The sequence below is a fragment of the Electrophorus electricus genome, chromosome 6, assembly GCF_041902795.1.
Source record: "Electrophorus electricus isolate QZ-2024a chromosome 6, ASM4190279v1, whole genome shotgun sequence".
Classification (NCBI taxonomy): Eukaryota; Metazoa; Chordata; class Actinopteri; order Gymnotiformes; family Gymnotidae; genus Electrophorus; species Electrophorus electricus.
In genome coordinates, this window is record NC_137502.1 from 35,119,556 (window position 1) to 35,139,555 (window position 20,000).

The window sequence follows — 20,000 nt, forward strand, 5'->3', positions numbered from 1 at the left end:
AATTGGATCTTTGGTTGTTTCCAAAAAACAGATCTGCAGCGGTTCTTCAGACAAGACAGTAGCTAAGGGTCTCACCAAGCACTCCAGCCCCCTCTTCACCCCCGTCTGTCAGCGTGACCTCCGGGATGACCTACAGGGTCAGGGGTCATGGTTACGCCAGGCAGGTGCTTCATGCAGACCACAGCGTGTGGAAGTGTGTGTGTGTGTAAAAAAAAAAAAAAAAACACTTTCATGTATGATGCATGATATGAGTTTGCATGCGTCATGTTTATGTACATGTGCAGTATGTGTTTTCTGTAATTACATATGTAATGTTTTAACAAACTGCAAATATTTGTGCATATCAGTTGTGCTACTACAAGCAGAAAAAGATACGCGGCGGGGTCAGCCTTTCTCTGCTGATCTGAAAACAGTCTTGGCTGTAAATGTTAATGAACTTGTGGTGCTGGTTGTGATGTGATGAACTGATCCCTCATCGGCGTTACAGGGCAGAGGACGTTTGCGCCTGTACCTGCTTGTAAATGGCTGGAGGAGACGTCACCAGGGTGGGGCAAAACGAGGTGACCCCGTGTTCCAGAATTCTTCTGGCCACCAAAGCCACACCCCCTTTGATGTCACTGGTGACCTGAGAGAAGTCGACGCCATACCCGCCTGTAAAGGGTGGAGGCAACGTGGCATTTAAAGCATTCCAATGACACGGTTTTATGTTTGTTGAGTTCCACCGTGTTGGTGGCGTCTCACCATTGATCTGTACATCTATAAATCCAGGCGCAATTATTTTATTTCCACAGTCAACTTTATGGTCGGCAAAACCTTGCTCGTCGAAGAACAGTTTCTCAGGGTTCAAAATCTTACCCTCCCGAACCCACAGGTCTTCCCTACACAGACAAGATCGCACACTGATTACACACATAGATTATACAATATCAAACACACTCTAGCGATTAAAAGAAAATCACAATTTGGCAATCTGATCCGTGTGTGGGAGGGGGGTGTATACGCACCTTTGCAAACTGTGATCTCTGAGGATTCTGCAGTTGACAAACTGAGTGATTGGGGCATCTGACACACTCTTATTGGACGGCATCTCTCAAGGTCCCTGTACTCGTTCTGAAGAAATAAGAAACACATTTTAACATTGAAAATTGAAAGTTTGCATTCTAGAAAATGTGAAGCTGTTGTTACCCAAGATTTATACACAGGTGATACAAGTCTGGAAGAAACAGGGAATGTCCGTCCATCCATCCTTAAGAGTCTGCGTTAATTACCTCAAAGTTTAACACACACACACTCCTAAGAGTTGACTTTGACCTGCCATTATCATGCTTAAGATTTATCGAACTGATAAATCCTTTACGGCGATTTACGCCGATATCTTTCAGTAACCCAGAGGAGTTAAACGACGATCAAGCAAAGCTGCGTCGACAATACAGACGACAGAGACTTCAGCGCAGAGGAGCTGAAGGTCTGCGCTCTAAAAGTACAGGCCAGACACATGAGTGCTCATAGCACAACACAATAACGCAACAACACAATAACATAATAACATAACCGTCCAGCCAGGCACGTTAGCCACACAAACACACTTACCGCTAACTCATAGCGTTTAACACAGCAGCAGAGGACACGCGGGCTCACGAGCGTTTACCGAGCAGCTACTCCTGCTGTTGCTCGAGCAGACCCGAGCTCACGAGCTCTCCGTTAGAGGAAGTGGACGAAGGTTCCATGTCACGCGTCCAGTCAGCTGACGAGGGGCGTTTCTCGCCCAAACCAACACAGAATAAAACACTTAAGGACCGTTTTAATGCTTACTGAAAGATGCGTGGAAAAAGGAAGGACGGAAACTCTAACAATAACACAAATGCAGCAAGATGACTGTAAAATGCTCGATGCACTACACTTCCATGGTAACGCGCCCGGCTCGAGCGTCCCGCCGTTATCCCCGTGGGTGATGGGCACGCGCACACAGTCGTCAACCTATTCTCCACCAACCTGCAAATTCCAGTATTTACCAGTTTACCATTGTAACAGTGTACCAGTGTTTCAGTATACCAGTTTACCAGTATACTTTTGTACCAGTGTATCAATGTACAAGTATACCAGTTTACCAGTATACCACTGTATCAGTGTACAAGTATACCACTGTACCAGTTTACCAGTATACCACTGTACCAGTGTATCAGTTTACCAGTGTATCAGTGTACCACTGTACCAGTGTACCAGTGTACCAGTTTACCAGTATACTTTTGTACCAGTGTATCAGTTTAGCAGTGTATCAGTGTACAAGTATACCAGCTTACCATTATACTACTGTACCAGTGTATCAGTTTACCAGTGTACCAGTGTATCAGTGTACCAGTGTACCAGTTTACCAGTGTATCAGTGTACCGGTTTACCAGTATACTTTTGTACCACTGTACCAGTGTATCAGTTTACCAGTGTATCAGTGTACCACTGTACCAGTTTACTAGTGTATCAGTGTACCAGTTTACCAGTATACTTTTGTACCAGTGTATCAGTTTAGCAGTGTATCAGTGTACAAGTATACCAGCTTACCATTATACTACTGTACCAGTGTATCAGTTTACCAGTGTACCAGTGTATCAGTGTACCAGTGTACCAGTTTACCAGTGTATCAGTGTACCGGTTTACCAGTATACTTTTGTACCACTGTACCAGTGTATCAGTTTACCAGTGTATCAGTGTACCACTGTACCAGTTTACTAGTGTATCAGTGTACCAGTGTATCAGTTTAGCAGTGTATCAGTGTACAAGTATACCAGTTTACCAGTATACCACTGTACCAGTGTATCAGTTTACCAGTGTATCAGTGTACCAGTGTACCAGTGTACCAGTTTACCAGTGTATCAGTGTACCGGTTTACCAGTATACTTTTGTACCAGTGTATCAGTTTAGCAGTGTATCAGTGTACAAGTATACCAGTTTACCAGTATACCACTGTACCAGTGTATCAGTTTACCGGTGTACCAGTGTACTAGTATACCAGTGTACCAGTGTACCAGTTTACCAGTGTATCAGTGTACCAGTTTACCAGTATACCAGTTTACCAGTGTACCAGTTTACCAATGTACCAGTCTCTCTTCCATCAACTAAACACCCCCACGCACTCCCATGCTTAATGATAGATGGATCCCACTGTTCCGTCCACGCATCAGTCCATGTCCGAACCTGCACAGTCCCCGTGCTGGACACCGCGGGAGGATTCTGCGCTTGAGCCGCATCATGCTGGCTCAGGGCATGCGCTGTGTGGAAGAGTGTTCTGGCCCTCTACCTGATGGAATGCTCTGTCCTACTGGTTGTGTGGCACTGTTGGGGTTTTCATGAGCGCAAGCACTGTGCTTTGACCCAAGCGCACCATCTGGTCAATTTGTATTGCCGGTGAACAGCCATTTTTCATAAATATTCACATTCACAAGATTAGATTAATGTGATTAATGTTCTTTTAGGGGAAGCATGATCTTAAGTGTGTTCCTGTGTACACAGGATGTTTGGGCCTTGTAATATGTTTGTGAGCATTCATGCGTGAATCATTTTCGCTTCTGCTTTTTTATCTCTCTCTCTCTCTCTCTCTTTCTCTCTCTCTCTCTCTCTCTCTCTCTCACCATGCCTTCCGTCACATCTGTTCATTTTCTTTGTGTTTTTGAACCTGTCCAGCATTAGTGTGTGGATGTGTAAGTGTGAAGATACAGTTTTTTAGAAATGGAATATACCACACAAGGCCTTGGAAACACAAAGATGAAGAAACACAATCAAGGTAAAGAAACAGTGTGTGTGTGTGTGTGTGTGTGTGTGTGTGTCTGTGTGGCTATATCATGGCAAATTCCCAGGGTAGTGTACACATGGCAGACGAAAGACGATATTACGAACCCAGTGTAAACCCATCACTGTTTCTACATTTAAATTATCTGAGTCTATGAGAGCCTTTATTCCACTCATAACATTTCAGGAGCAACTCAACTGAGCTTCAGTTGAAATTTGAAGCGACAGCACACGCTTTCCCTGATGACTGTAGTTTACAGCAGTGCAGAAGCCAGTAAGACTGAACAACAAGGTTGCTGTCTCTACGTTTGTTAGTCACTAACACAAGGGCCCGGACTGACAGAGGCCCCTGGTAACACACAAGGGCCCGGATTGACAGAGGCCCCTGGTAACACACAAGGGCCCGGACTGACAGAGGCCCCTGGTAACACACAAGGGCCTGGACTGACAGAGGCCCCTGGTAACACACAAGGGCCTGGACTGACAGAGGCCCCTGGTAACACACAAGGGCCCGGACTGACAGAGGCCCCTGGTAACACACAGGCTGCTGGCAGTGGCCATTGTAGAAGACCATACAGCCACAGCAGAAGAAATGGAGGAATGAAGGATTGTGAAATGGCGGGTGTTACTCAGAAGGCAATGAACTATCAACTCTCAAGGGATGTGAGATGCACACACACACACGCACACACACACAAAATGAGTTTACTAAAGTGTGTCTGCTTGCCATAGTATGAGTGTTGAGGAAACTGAGATTACACAGTCAAGGTCTAATAAACCAGTTCATTTAATATTCAGTAATGTGTTACAGTTGGTGTGTGTCTAAAGATCTAAAGATTCCTTTATAATCTTCTTATGGAGGTTCCTCTATCTCTTTTTAGAGACAATATAGCTATTGTTGACAAGCTGTATAGCTATATACACATGTAATATTTAAATTCTTTTGGTTTGTGTGTGGAGTCTGAATGTAAATGTGTGAGGAACACACTATATTTAGCTTGTGGTTGCATACATGGGCAGAAGGCCATTGTTGTAACACCTGCGCGCACACACACACACACACACACAATGACATTTTGGTGTTAAGATCATCTCAAATTAGTGTTCATTGTGATATGCCACTTAGCGAAGATCTTTGTGTTGGGACGCTTGTGCAGGTGGAGTTTGTCCTGAGCGAGTGGTGTTCTGTAGGCAGGGATTGTCCTGAGCGAGTGGTGTCTTATAGGAGGGGTTTGTCCTGAGCGAGCGGTGTCCTGTAGGCAGGGTTTGTCCTGCGCTAGTGGTGTCCTGTAGGCAGGGTTTGTCCTGAGTGTGTGGTGTCCTATAAGTGGGGTTTCTCCTGAGCGAGTGGTGTCCTGTAAGTGGGGTTTGTCCTGAGCGAGCCGTGTCCTGTAGGCTGAGATTGTCCTGAGCGAGCCATGTCCTGTAGGCGGGGTTTGTCCTGAGCCAGCCATGTCCTGTAGGCGGGGTTTGTCCTCAGCTAGCCGTGTCCTGTGGGCGGGGTTTGTCCTGAGCGAGCCGTGTCCTGTAGGCGGGGTTTGTCCTGAGCGAGCCGTGTCCTGTAGGCGGGGTTTGTCCTGAGCTAGCGGTGTCCTGTAGGCGGGGTTTGTCCTGAGCTAGCGGTGTCCTGTAGGCGGGGTTTGTCCTGAGCTAGTGGTGTCCTGTAGGCGGGGTTTGTCCTGAGTGTGTGGTGTCCTGTAAGTGGGGTTTCTCCTGAGCGAGTGGTGTCCGGTAGGCTGGGTTTGTCCTGAACGAGTGGTGTCCTGTAGGCGGGATTTGTCCTGAGCTAGCGGTGTCCTGTAGGTGGGGTTTGTCCTGAGCGAGCCGTGTCCTGTAGGCGGGGTTTGTCCTGAGCGAGCGGTGTCCTGTAGGCGGGGTTTGTCCTGAGCTAGCCGTGTCCTGTAGGCAGGGTTTGTCCTGAGCTAGTGGTGTCCTGTAGGCTTGGTTTGTCCTGAGCGAGTGATGTCCTGTAGGCTGGGTTTGTCCTGAGCTAGCGGTGTCCTGTGGGCGGGGTTTGTCCTGAGCGTGCGGTGTCCTGTGGGCAGGGTTTGTCCTGAGCGAGCCGTGTCCTGTAGGCGGGGTTTGTCCTGAGCAAGCCGTGTCCTGTAGGCGGGGTTTGTCCTGAGCTAGCGGTGTCCTGTAGGCGGGGTTTGTCCTGAGCGAGTGGTGTCCTGTAGGCAGGGTTTGTCCTGAGCGAGCGGTGTCCTGTAGGCAGGGTTTGTCCTGAGCGAGTGGTGTCCTGTAGGCTGGGTTTGTCCTGAGCGAGTGATGTCCTGTAGGCTGGGTTTGTCCTGAGCGAGTGGTGTCCTGTAGGCTGGGTTTGTCCTGAGCGAGTGATGTCCTGTAGGCTGGGTTTGTCCTGAGCTAGCGGTGTCCTGTGGGCAGGGTTTGTCCTGAGCGAGTGGTGTCCTGTAAGTGGGGTTTCTCCTGAGCGAGTGGTGTCCTGTAAGTGGGGTTTGTCCTGAGCGAGTGGTGTCCGGTAGCCTGGGTTTGTCCTGAGCGAGTGGTGTCCTGTAGGCGGGGTTTGTCTTGAGCTAGCGGTGTCCTGTAGGCGGGGTTTGTCCTGAGCGAGCGGTGTCCTGCTGTAGGCGGGGTTTGTCCTGAGCGAGCGGTGTCCTGTAGGCAGGGTTTGTCCTGAGCGAGCGGTGTCCTGTAGGCTGGGTTTGTCCTGAGCGAGTGATGGCCTGTAGGCTTGGTTTGTCCTGAGCGAGTGATGTCCTGTAGGCTGGGTTTGTCCTGAGCTAGCGGTGTCCTGTGGGCGGGGTTTGTCCTGAGCGTGCGGTGTCCTGTGGGCAGGGTTTGTCCTGAGCGAGCGGTGTCCTGTAGCCAGGGTTTGTCCTGAGCTAGTGGTGTCCTGTAGGCGGGGTTTGTCCTGAGCGAGTGGTGTCCTGTAAGTGGGGTTTCTCCTGAGCGAGTGGTGTCCTGTAAGTGGGGTTTGTCCTGAGCGAGTGGTGTCCGGTAGCCTGGGTTTGTCCTGAGCGAGTGGTGTCCTGTAGGCGGGGTTTGTCCTGAGCTAGCGGTGTCCTGTAGGCGGGGTTTGTCCTGAGCTAGCGGTGTCCTGTAGGCGGGGTTTGTCCTGAGCGAGCGGTGTCCTCTAGGCGGGGTTTGTCCTGAGCGAGCGGTGTCCTGTAGGCGGGGTTTGTCCTGAGTGAGCGGTGTCCTGTAGGCAGGGTTTGTCCTGAGTGTGTGGTGTCCTGTAAGTCAGGTTTCTCCTGAGCGAGTGGTGTCCTGTAAGTGGGGTTTGTCCTGAGTGAGTGATGTCTTGTAGGCTGGGTTTGTCCTGAGCGAGCCGTGTCCTGTAGGCAGGGTTTGTCCTGAGCGAGCTGTGTCCTGTAGGCGGGGTTTGTCCTGAGCTAGTGGTGTCCTGTAGGCGGGGTTTGTCCTGAGCTAGCGGTGTCCTGTAGGCGGGGTTTGTCCTGAGCGAGCGGTGTCCTCTAGGCGGGGTTTGTCCTGAGCGAGCGGTGTCCTGTAGGCGGGGTTTGTCCTGAGTGAGCGGTGTCCTGTAGGCAGGGTTTGTCCTGAGTGTGTGGTGTCCTGTAAGTCAGGTTTCTCCTGAGCGAGTGGTGTCCTGTAAGTGGGGTTTGTCCTGAGTGAGTGATGTCTTGTAGGCTGGGTTTGTCCTGAGCGAGCCGTGTCCTGTAGGCAGGGTTTGTCCTGAGCGAGCTGTGTCCTGTAGGCGGGGTTTGTCCTGAGCGAGCCGTGTCCTGTAGGCGGGGTTTGTCCTGAGCGAGCGGTGTCCTGCTGTAGGCGGGGTTTGTCCTGAGCGAGCGGTGTCCTGTAGCCGGGGTTTGTCCTGTTTGTTCAGTCTTCCTGGTGTGTCTCTTTGTGTATTTCTGTGACTCCTGTTATTATTGCACTTTGGCTTTCAGATGCTGCAGTAGGTACGCCCAACATAACCATGCCAGCGAAGACCCCACACTCAGGAGGTAATGATGTGTCAGCTTTGTGTTTCTCTGCTATCTTAACATGGACATGCATTGTTAAACTGTGTGTGTGTGTGTGTGTGTGTGGGTGTGTGTGAAGGTGTCCGTCCTGACTGGATTTTGTACACGGTTCCTTCTTTTGCCTTTGTGCTGGGACTGCTGCTGTTCTCACTAGTCTGTAAAACACAGAGTCACAGAAAAAGTGAGTGCACACACACGCAAGCGCACACACGGACGCAAGCACTTAACATGCACAGGCGCATGAGCACACAGACACACATACAAACACATGCAAGCACATGGCATACACATGGAAGCATGGACGCACACACATGTGTGTGAACACTTAAACACAAACACAGACACACGCACAACTACAGAAAATACACACATGCAAGAAGAACAAGTACATACATACACATACATGCTGACACAAGCACACACACACACACATGTGTGTGTGTATGTGATTGTGCTTGCATGAGCAGGTTTTTAAATTGACACTTTGCATGTAGATTCTCTCTCTTTTTCTCTCGGTCTTGTTTTGATTGTTTTTGCTGTACCACAGGAAGACGGTTTTCAGCTATGAAGAGACAAATGAATGGAACCACAGCAAGACAGACTGATAAAGGGTACAGACTTACTCCCTAACAGTCTCTCTTTTCACTGTGTATCTCTGATCTACTATTAGAATATTAGAGACTGTATGGTGACGTGTTTATATGTGTGTGTGTTTCAGCCCAGGATGTCCTGAACCTTTTGTGGACAAACAATCTAATCTTGAAAAACGTAAATCATGCCCACTTTAGTTATGTAGTACTATTGTTAATATTTCTCAGCTAAAGAGTTAACACAACTGTGTGTGTGTGCGTGCTCACAGAAGAGGCCCAGTCCTATGAGAATGTTACTGCAGCCATATACAGCAATCAGGATAAAGTGACATATTATGTAACTCCAGATGAAGGTCAGTATGTGTGTGTGTGTGTGTGTGTGTGTGTGTGTGTGTACGCGCGCGCGTGCACTTATATGTGTCTAAGAGGTAGAGAGAGAAAGGAATACAGGCAAACGTGTAATTTACTGGTTTGGTTTAGACTACATTACCCCTGATGCAGTGGGAGATGATTAGAGTTTACTGTAGTCTACTGTCTTTTGGTTTAGACTACATTACCCCTGATGCAGTGGGAGATGCAGGGGCAGTACATGGGCAGAATCAGAATGATCGACTTCAGACTCCTCATACCTTAACAGATACTGGTAAACACACACACACACACATACACACACACACACACACACACACACACACAGCGCTTGGTTCTTCATGCGGTTTTGTTTCTTTCTCTCTACAGATGGGGAGTCATATGAGAACATGGAGGGGTGTGTGTATTCTCGACCTCGCAGAAACGCACTCAAGCGCACAATCGCTGTTGACGACGATGGTATAAGACCACACCCACACCCACACACACACACACACACACACACACAGTACTGATGACGATGGTACAAGGCCACACACACACACATACACACACACACACACACACAGTACTGATGACGATTGTACAAGCCCCCCCCACACACATACATATATACACACAGTACGGATGACGATGGTACAAGGCCACACACACACACACACACACACACACACACACACACAGTACTGATGACGATTTTACAAGCCCCCCCCCACACACACACACATATATACACACGGTACTGATGACGATGGTACAAGGCCACACACACACACACACACACACACACACACACACACAGTACTCATGACGATGGTACAAGGCCCCACACACACACAGTACTGATGATGATGGTACAAGGCCACACACACACACACACACACACAGTACTGATGACGATTGTACAAGGCCCCCCCCACACACACACACACACAGTACTGATGACGATTGTACAAGGCCACACACACACACACAGTACTGATGACGATTGTACAAGGCCACACACACAGAGTACTGATGACAATTGTACAAGGCCACACACACACACACAACACATACTGATGACGATTGTACAAGGCCACACACACACACACACACACACACACACACACACACACACACACACATACATATATACACACAGTACTGATGACGATGGTACAAGGCCACACACACACACACACACACACACACACACACACACACACACACACACACAGTACTCATGACGATGGGACAAGGCCCCACACACACACACACACACAGTACTGATGATGATGGTACAAGGCCCCACACACACAGTACTGGTGACGATTGTACAAGGCCCCACACACACACACACACAGTACTGATGACGATTGTACAAGGCCACACACACACACACACACAGTACTGATGACGATTGTACAAGGCCACACACACACAGTACTGATGACGATTGTACAAGGCCACACACACACACACACACAGTACTGATGACGATTGTACAAGGCCACACACACACAGTACTGATGACGATTGTACAAGGCCACACACACACAGTACTGATGACGATTGTACAAGGCCACACACACACACACACAGAGTACTGATGACAATTGTACAAGGCCACACACACATACTGATGACGATTGTACAAGGCCACACACACACACACACACACACACATTACTGATGACGATTGCACAAGGCCACCCACACACACACACATATATACACACAGTACTGATGACGATGGTACAAGGCCACACACACACACACACACACACACACACACACACACAGTACTGATGACAATGGTACAAGGCCACACACACACACACACACACACACACACAGTACTGATGACGATGGTACAAGGCCCCACACACACACACACACAGTACTGATGACAATGGTACAAGGCCACACACACACACACACACACACACACACACACACACACACACACACACACACACACACATATATACACACAGTACTGATGACGATGGTACAAGGCCACACACACACACACACACACACACACACACACAGTACTCATGACGATGGGACAAGGCCCCACACACACACACACACACACACACACACAGTACTGATGATGATGGTACAAGGCCCCACACACACAGTACTGGTGACGATTGTACAAGGCCCCACACACACACACACACAGTACTGATGACGATTGTACAAGGCCACACACACACACACACACAGTACTGATGACGATTGTACAAGGCCACACACACACAGTACTGATGACGATTGTACAAGGCCACACACACACACACACAGAGTACTGATGACAATTGTACAAGGCCACACACACATACTGATGACGATTGTACAAGGCCACACACACACACACACACACACATTACTGATGACGATTGCACAAGGCCACCCACACACACACACATATATACACACAGTACTGATGACGATGGTACAAGGCCACACACACACACACACACACACACACAGTACTGATGACAATGGTACAAGGCCACACACACACACACACACACACACACAGTACTGATGACGATGGTACAAGGCCCCACACACACACACACAGTACTGATGACAATGGTACAAGCCCCCACACACACACATACATATATATATACACACAGTACTGATGACGATGGTACAAGGCCACACACACACACATATATACACACAGTACTGATGACAATGGTACAAGGCCACACACACACACACACACACACACACACACAGTACTGATGACAATGGTACAAGCCCCCACACACACACACACATATATATATACACACAGTACTGATGACGATGGTACAAGGCCACACACACACACACATATATACACACAGTACTGATGACGATGGTACAAGGCCACACACACACACAGTACTGATGACGATGGTACAAGGCCCCACACACACACACACACACAGTACTGATGATGATGGTACAAGGCCCCACACACACAGTACTGGTGACGATTGTACAAGGCCACACACACACACACAGTACTGATGACGATGGTACAAGGCCACACACACACACACACACACACACACACACACACACACACACACACACACAGTACTCATGACGATGGGACAAGGCCCCACACACACACACACACACACACAGTACTGATGATGATGGTACAAGGCCCCACACACACAGTACTGGTGACGATTGTACAAGGCCCCACACACACACACACACAGTACTGATGACGATTGTACAAGGCCACACACACACACACACACAGTACTGATGACGATTGTACAAGGCCACACACACACAGTACTGATGACGATTGTACAAGGCCACACACACACACACACACAGTACTGATGACGATTGTACAAGGCCACACACACACAGTACTGATGACGATTGTACAAGGCCACACACACACAGTACTGATGACGATTGTACAAGGCCACACACACACACACACAGAGTACTGATGACAATTGTACAAGGCCACACACACATACTGATGACGATTGTACAAGGCCACACACACACACACACACACATTACTGATGACGATTGCACAAGGCCACCCACACACACACACATATATACACACAGTACTGATGACGATGGTACAAGGCCACACACACACACACACACACACACACACACACACAGTACTGATGACAATGGTACAAGGCCACACACACACACACACACACACACACAGTACTGATGACGATGGTACAAGGCCCCACACACACACACACACAGTACTGATGACAATGGTACAAGGCCACACACACACACACACACACACACACACACACACACACATATATACACACAGTACTGATGACGATGGTACAAGGCCACACACACACACACACACACACACACACACACACAGTACTCATGACGATGGGACAAGGCCCCACACACACACACACACACACACACACACAGTACTGATGATGATGGTACAAGGCCCCACACACACAGTACTGGTGACGATTGTACAAGGCCCCACACACACACACACACAGTACTGATGACGATTGTACAAGGCCACACACACACACACACACAGTACTGATGACGATTGTACAAGGCCACACACACACAGTACTGATGACGATTGTACAAGGCCACACACACACACACACAGAGTACTGATGACAATTGTACAAGGCCACACACACATACTGATGACGATTGTACAAGGCCACACACACACACACACACACACACATTACTGATGACGATTGCACAAGGCCACCCACACACACACACATATATACACACAGTACTGATGACGATGGTACAAGGCCACACACACACACACACACACACACACACAGTACTGATGACAATGGTACAAGGCCACACACACACACACACACACACAGTACTGATGACGATGGTACAAGGCCCCACACACACACACACAGTACTGATGACAATGGTACAAGCCCCCACACACACACATACATATATATATACACACAGTACTGATGACGATGGTACAAGGCCACACACACACACATATATACACACAGTACTGATGACAATGGTACAAGGCCACACACACACACACACACACACACACACACACACAGTACTGATGACAATGGTACAAGCCCCCACACACACACACACATATATATATACACACAGTACTGATGACGATGGTACAAGGCCACACACACACACACATATATACACACAGTACTGATGACGATGGTACAAGGCCACACACACACACAGTACTGATGACGATGGTACAAGGCCCCACACACACACACACACACAGTACTGATGATGATGGTACAAGGCCCCACACACACAGTACTGGTGACGATTGTACAAGGCCACACACACACACACAGTACTGATGACGATTGTACAAGGCCACACACACACACACACACACACACACACACAGTACTGATGACGATTGTACAAGGCCACACACACAGAGTACTGATGACAATTGTACAAGGCCACACACACACACAATACATACTGATGACGATTGTACAAGGCCACACACACACAGTACTGATGACGATTGTACAAGGCCACACACACACAGTACTGATGACGATTGTACAAGGCCACACACACACAGTACTGATGACGATTGTACAAGGCCACACACACAGTACTGATGACGATTGTACAAGGCCCCACACACACACACACAGTACTGATGATGATGGTACAAGGCCCCACACACACACACACAGTACTGATGACGATGGTACAAGGCCCCACACACACACACAGTACTGATGATGATGGTACAAGGCCCCACACACACAGTACTGATGACGATTGTACAAGGCCACACACACACACACACACAGAGTACTGATGACAATTGTACAAGGCCACACACACATACTGATGACGATTGTACAAGGCCACACACACACACACACACACACACACACACACACACACACATTACTGATGATGATTGCACAAGGCCACCCACACACACACACATATATACACACAGTACTGATGACGATGGTACAAGGCCACACACACACACACACACACACAGTACTGATGACGATGGTACAAGCCCCCACACACACGCATACATATATATATATACACACAGTACTGATGACGATGGTACAAGGCCACACACACACACAGTACTGATGACGATGGTACAAGGCCCCACACACACACACACACACAGTACTGATGATGATGGTACAAGGCCCCACACACACAGTACTGGTGACGATTGTACAAGGCCACACACACACACACACAGTACTGATGACGATTGTACAAGGCCACACACACACACACACACACACACACAGTACTGATGACGATTGTACAAGGCCACACACACAGAGTACTGATGACAATTGTACAAGGCCACACACACACACAATACATACTGATGACGATTGTACAAGGCCACACACACACAGTACTGATGACGATTGTACAAGGCCACACACACACAGTACTGATGACGATTGTACAAGGCCACACACACACAGTACTGATGACGATTGTACAAGGCCACACACACAGTACTGATGACGATTGTACAAGGCCCCACACACACACACACAGTACTGATGATGATGGTACAAGGCCCCACACACACACACACAGTACTGATGACGATGGTACAAGGCCCCACACACACACACAGTACTGATGATGATGGTACAAGGCCCCACACACACAGTACTGATGACGATTGTACAAGGCCACACACACACACACACACAGAGTACTGATGACAATTGTACAAGGCCACACACACATACTGATGACGATTGTACAAGGCCACACACACACACACACACACACACACATTACTGATGATGATTGCACAAGGCCACCCACACACACACACATATATACACACAGTACTGATGACGATGGTACAAGGCCACACACACACACACACACACAGTACTGATGACGATGGTACAAGCCCCCACACACACACATACATATATATATATACACACAGTACTGATGACGATGGTACAAGGCCACACACACACACAGTACTGATGACGATGGTACAAGGCCCCACACACACACACACACACAGTACTGATGATGATGGTACAAGGCCCCACACACACAGTACTGGTGACGATTGTACAAGGCCACACACACACACACACACAGTACTGATGACGATTGTACAAGGCCACACACACACACACACACACACACACAGTACTGATGACGATTGTACAAGGCCACACACACAGAGTACTGATGACAATTGTACAAGGCCACACACACACACAATACATACTGATGACGATTGTACAAGGCCACACACACACAGTACTGATGACGATTGTACAAGGCCACACACACACAGTACTGATGACGATTGTACAAGGCCACACACACACAGTACTGATGACGATTGTACAAGGCCACACACACACAGTACTGATGACGATTGTACAAGGCCACACACACAGTACTGATGACGATTGTACAAGGCCCCACACACACACACACAGTACTGATGATGATGGTACAAGGCCCCACACACACACACACAGTACTGATGACGATGGTACAAGGCCCCACACACACACACAGTACTGATGATGATGGTACAAGGCCCCACACACACAGTACTGATGACGATTGTACAAGGCCACACACACACACACACACAGAGTACTGATGACAATTGTACAAGGCCACACACACATACTGATGACGATTGTACAAGGCCACACACACACACACACACACACACACACACACACACATTACTGATGATGATTGCACAAGGCCACCCACACACACACACATATATACACACAGTACTGATGACGATGGTACAAGGCCACACACACACACACACACACACAGTACTGATGACGATGGTACAAGCCCCCACACACACACATACATATATATATATATACACACAGTACTGATGACGATGGTACAAGGCCACACACACACACATATATACACACAGTACTGATGACGATGGTACAAGGCCACACACACACACACACACACACAGTACTGATGACGATGGTACAAGGCCCCACACACACACACACACAGTACTGATGATGATGGTACAAGGCCCCACACACACAGTACTGGTGACGATTGTACAAGGCCACACACACACACACAGTACTGATGACGATTGTACAAGGCCACACACACACACACACACACACACAGTACTGATGACGATTGTACAAGGCCCCACACACACACACACACACACACAGTACTGATGACGATGGTACAAGGCCACACACACACACACACACACACACACACAGTACTCATGACGATGGTACAAGGCCCCACACACACACACACACACACACAGTACTGATGATGATGGTACAAGGCCCCACACACACAGTACTGGTGACGATTGTACAAGGCCACACACACACACACAGTACTGATGACGATTGTACAAGGCCACACACACACACACACACACACACACACAGTACTGATGACGATGGTACAAGGCCCCACACACACACACACACAGTACTGATGACAATGGTACAAGGCCACACACACACACACACACACACACACACACACACACACACACACACACATACATATATACACACAGTACTGATGACGATGGTACAAGGCCACACAGACACACACACACACACACACACACACAGTACTCATGACGATGGGACAAGGCCCCACACACACACACACACACACAGTACTGGTGACGATTGTACAAGGCCCCACACACACACACACACAGTACTGATGACGATTGTACAAGGCCACACACACACACACAGTACTGATGACGATTGTACAAGGCCACACACACACAGTACTGATGACGATTGTACAAGGCCACACACACACACACACAGAGTACTGATGACAATTGTACAAGGCCACACACACATACTGATGACGATTGTACAAGGCCACACACACACACACACACACATTACTGATGACGATTGCACAAGGCCACCCACACACACACACATATATACACACAGTACTGATGACGATGGTACAAGGCCACACACACACACACACACACACACACACAGTACTGATGACAATGGTACAAGGCCACACACACACACACACACACACACAGTACTGATGACGATGGTACAAGGCCCCACACACACACACACAGTACTGATGACAATGGTACAAGCCCCCACACACACACATACATATATATATACACACAGTACTGATGACGATGGTACAAGGCCACACACACACACATATATACACACAGTACTGATGACAATGGTACAAGGCCACACACACACACACACACACAGTACTGATGACAATGGTACAAGCCCCCACACACACACACACATATATATATACACACAGTACTGATGACGATGGTACAAGGCCACACACACACACACATATATACACACAGTACTGATGACGATGGTACAAGGCCACACACACACACAGTACTGATGACGATGGTACAAGGCCCCACACACACACACACACACACAGTACTGATGATGATGGTACAAGGCCCCACACACACAGTACTGGTGACGATTGTACAAGGCCACACACACACACACACAGTACTGATGACGATTGTACAAGGCCACACACACACACACACACACACACACAGTACTGATGACGATTGTACAAGGCCACACACACAGAGTACTGATGACAATTGTACAAGGCCACACACACACACAATACATACTGATGACGATTGTACAAGGCCACACACACACAGTACTGATGACGATTGTACAAGGCCACACACACACAGTACTGATGACGATTGTACAAGGCCACACACACACAGTACTGATGACGATTGTACAAGGCCACACACACACAGTACTGATGACGATTGTACAAGGCCACACACACAGTACTGATGACGATTGTACAAGGCCCCACACACACACACACAGTACTGATGATGATGGTACAAGGCCCCACACACACACACACAGTACTGATGACGATGGTACAAGGCCCCACACACACACACAGTACTGATGATGATGGTACAAGGCCCCACACACACAGTACTGATGACGATTGTACAAGGCCACACACACACACACACACACAGAGTACTGATGACAATTGTACAAGGCCACACACACATACTGATGACGATTGTACAAGGCCACACACACACACACACACACACACACACACACACACACACACACATTACTGATGATGATTGCACAAGGCCACCCACACACACACACATATATACACACAGTACTGATGACGATGGTACAAGGCCACACACACACACACACACACACACAGTACTGATGACGATGGTACAAGCCCCCACACACACACATACATATATATATATACACACAGTACTGATGACGATGGTACAAGGCCACACACACACACATATATACACACAGTACTGATGACGATGGTACAAGGCCACACACACACACACACACACACACACACAGTACTGATGACGATGGTACAAGGCCCCACACACACACACACACAGTACTGATGATGATGGTACAAGGCCCCACACACACAGTACTGGTGACGATTGTACAAGGCCACACACACACACACAGTACTGATGACGATTGTACAAGGCCACACACATACACACACACACACACACACAGTACTGATGACGATTGTACAAGGCCCCACACACACACACAGTACTGATGATGATGGTACAAGGCCACACACACACACACACACACACACACACACACACACACACACACACACACAGTACTCATGACGATGGTACAAGGCCCCACACACACACACACACAGTACTGATGATGATGGTACAAGGCCCCACACACACAGTACTGGTGACGATTGTACAAGGCCACACACACACACACAGTACTGATGACGATTGTACAAGGCCACACACACACACACACACACAGTACTGATGATGATGGTACAAGGCCCCACACACACACAGTACTGGTGACGATTGTACAAGGCCACACACACACACACAGTACTGATGACGATTGTACAAGGCCACACACACACACACACACACACACACACAGTACTGATGACGATGGTACAAGGCCCCACACACACACACACACAGTACTGATGACAATGGTACAAGGCCACACACACACACACACACACACACACACACACACACACACATACATATATACACACAGTACTGATGACGATGGTACAAGGCCACACACACACACACACACACACACACACACACACACACACACAGTACTCATGACGATGGGACAAGGCCCCACACACACACACACACACACAGTACTGATGATGATGGTACAAGGCCCCACACACACAGTACTGGTGACGATTGTACAAGGCCCCACACACACACACACACAGTACTGATGACGATTGTACAAGGCCACACACACACACACACACAGTACTGATGACGATTGTACAAGGCCACACACACACAGTACTGATGACGATTGTACAAGGCCACACACACACACACACAGAGTACTGATGACAATTGTACAAGGCCACACACACATACTGATGACGATTGTACAAGGCCACACACACACACACACACACATTACTGATGACGATTGCACAAGGCCACCCACACACACACACATATATACACACAGTACTGATGACGATCCTACAAGGCCACACACACACACACACACACACACACACACACAGTACTGATGACAATGGTACAAGGCCACACACACACACACACACACACACAGTACTGATGACGATGGTACAAGGCCCCACACACACACACACAGTACTGATGACAATGGTACAAGCC

At 48.3% G+C, this 20,000-nt stretch overlaps 2 protein-coding genes across 6 annotated transcripts in view; one reads left to right on the forward strand and one right to left on the reverse strand.

Annotated features, from left to right (window-relative positions):
• amdhd2 (amidohydrolase domain containing 2) overlaps positions 1–1,742 on the reverse strand; it is a 6,787-nt gene extending 5,045 nt beyond the window's left edge. The window contains exons 1-5 of one of the 2 annotated variants that reach the window (XM_027031878.3): positions 1,591–1,741; positions 1,005–1,110; positions 742–878; positions 512–651; positions 76–130 (exon numbers count right to left, since the gene is read on the reverse strand). In XM_027031878.3, coding sequence (XP_026887679.2) covers positions 76–130; positions 512–651; positions 742–878; positions 1,005–1,087 — 415 coding nt within the window. In that variant the 5' untranslated portion in view covers positions 1,088–1,110; positions 1,591–1,741. Of the gene's footprint in view, positions 1–75; positions 131–511; positions 652–741; positions 879–1,004; positions 1,111–1,590 lie in introns of both variants that reach the window. The other variant, XM_081716654.1, reaches the window with a different exon arrangement.
• Positions 1,743–1,782: 40 nt separating this feature from the next.
• Positions 1,783–20,000, forward strand: part of LOC113591407 (uncharacterized) — a 26,030-nt gene continuing 7,812 nt past the window's right edge. Inside the window, exons 1-9 of one of the 4 annotated variants that reach the window (XM_081716656.1) lie at positions 1,783–1,907; positions 3,676–3,775; positions 7,650–7,706; positions 7,804–7,905; positions 8,272–8,335; positions 8,443–8,492; positions 8,584–8,667; positions 8,862–8,957; positions 9,053–9,142. In XM_081716656.1, coding sequence (XP_081572782.1) covers positions 3,721–3,775; positions 7,650–7,706; positions 7,804–7,905; positions 8,272–8,335; positions 8,443–8,492; positions 8,584–8,667; positions 8,862–8,957; positions 9,053–9,142 — 598 coding nt within the window. In that variant the 5' untranslated portion in view covers positions 1,783–1,907; positions 3,676–3,720. Of the gene's footprint in view, positions 1,908–2,022; positions 3,776–7,649; positions 7,707–7,803; positions 7,906–8,271; positions 8,336–8,442; positions 8,493–8,583; positions 8,668–8,861; positions 8,958–9,052; positions 9,143–20,000 lie in introns of those variants that run through there. The other 3 variants (XM_081716655.1, XM_027031883.3, XM_081716657.1) reach the window with 3 other exon arrangements.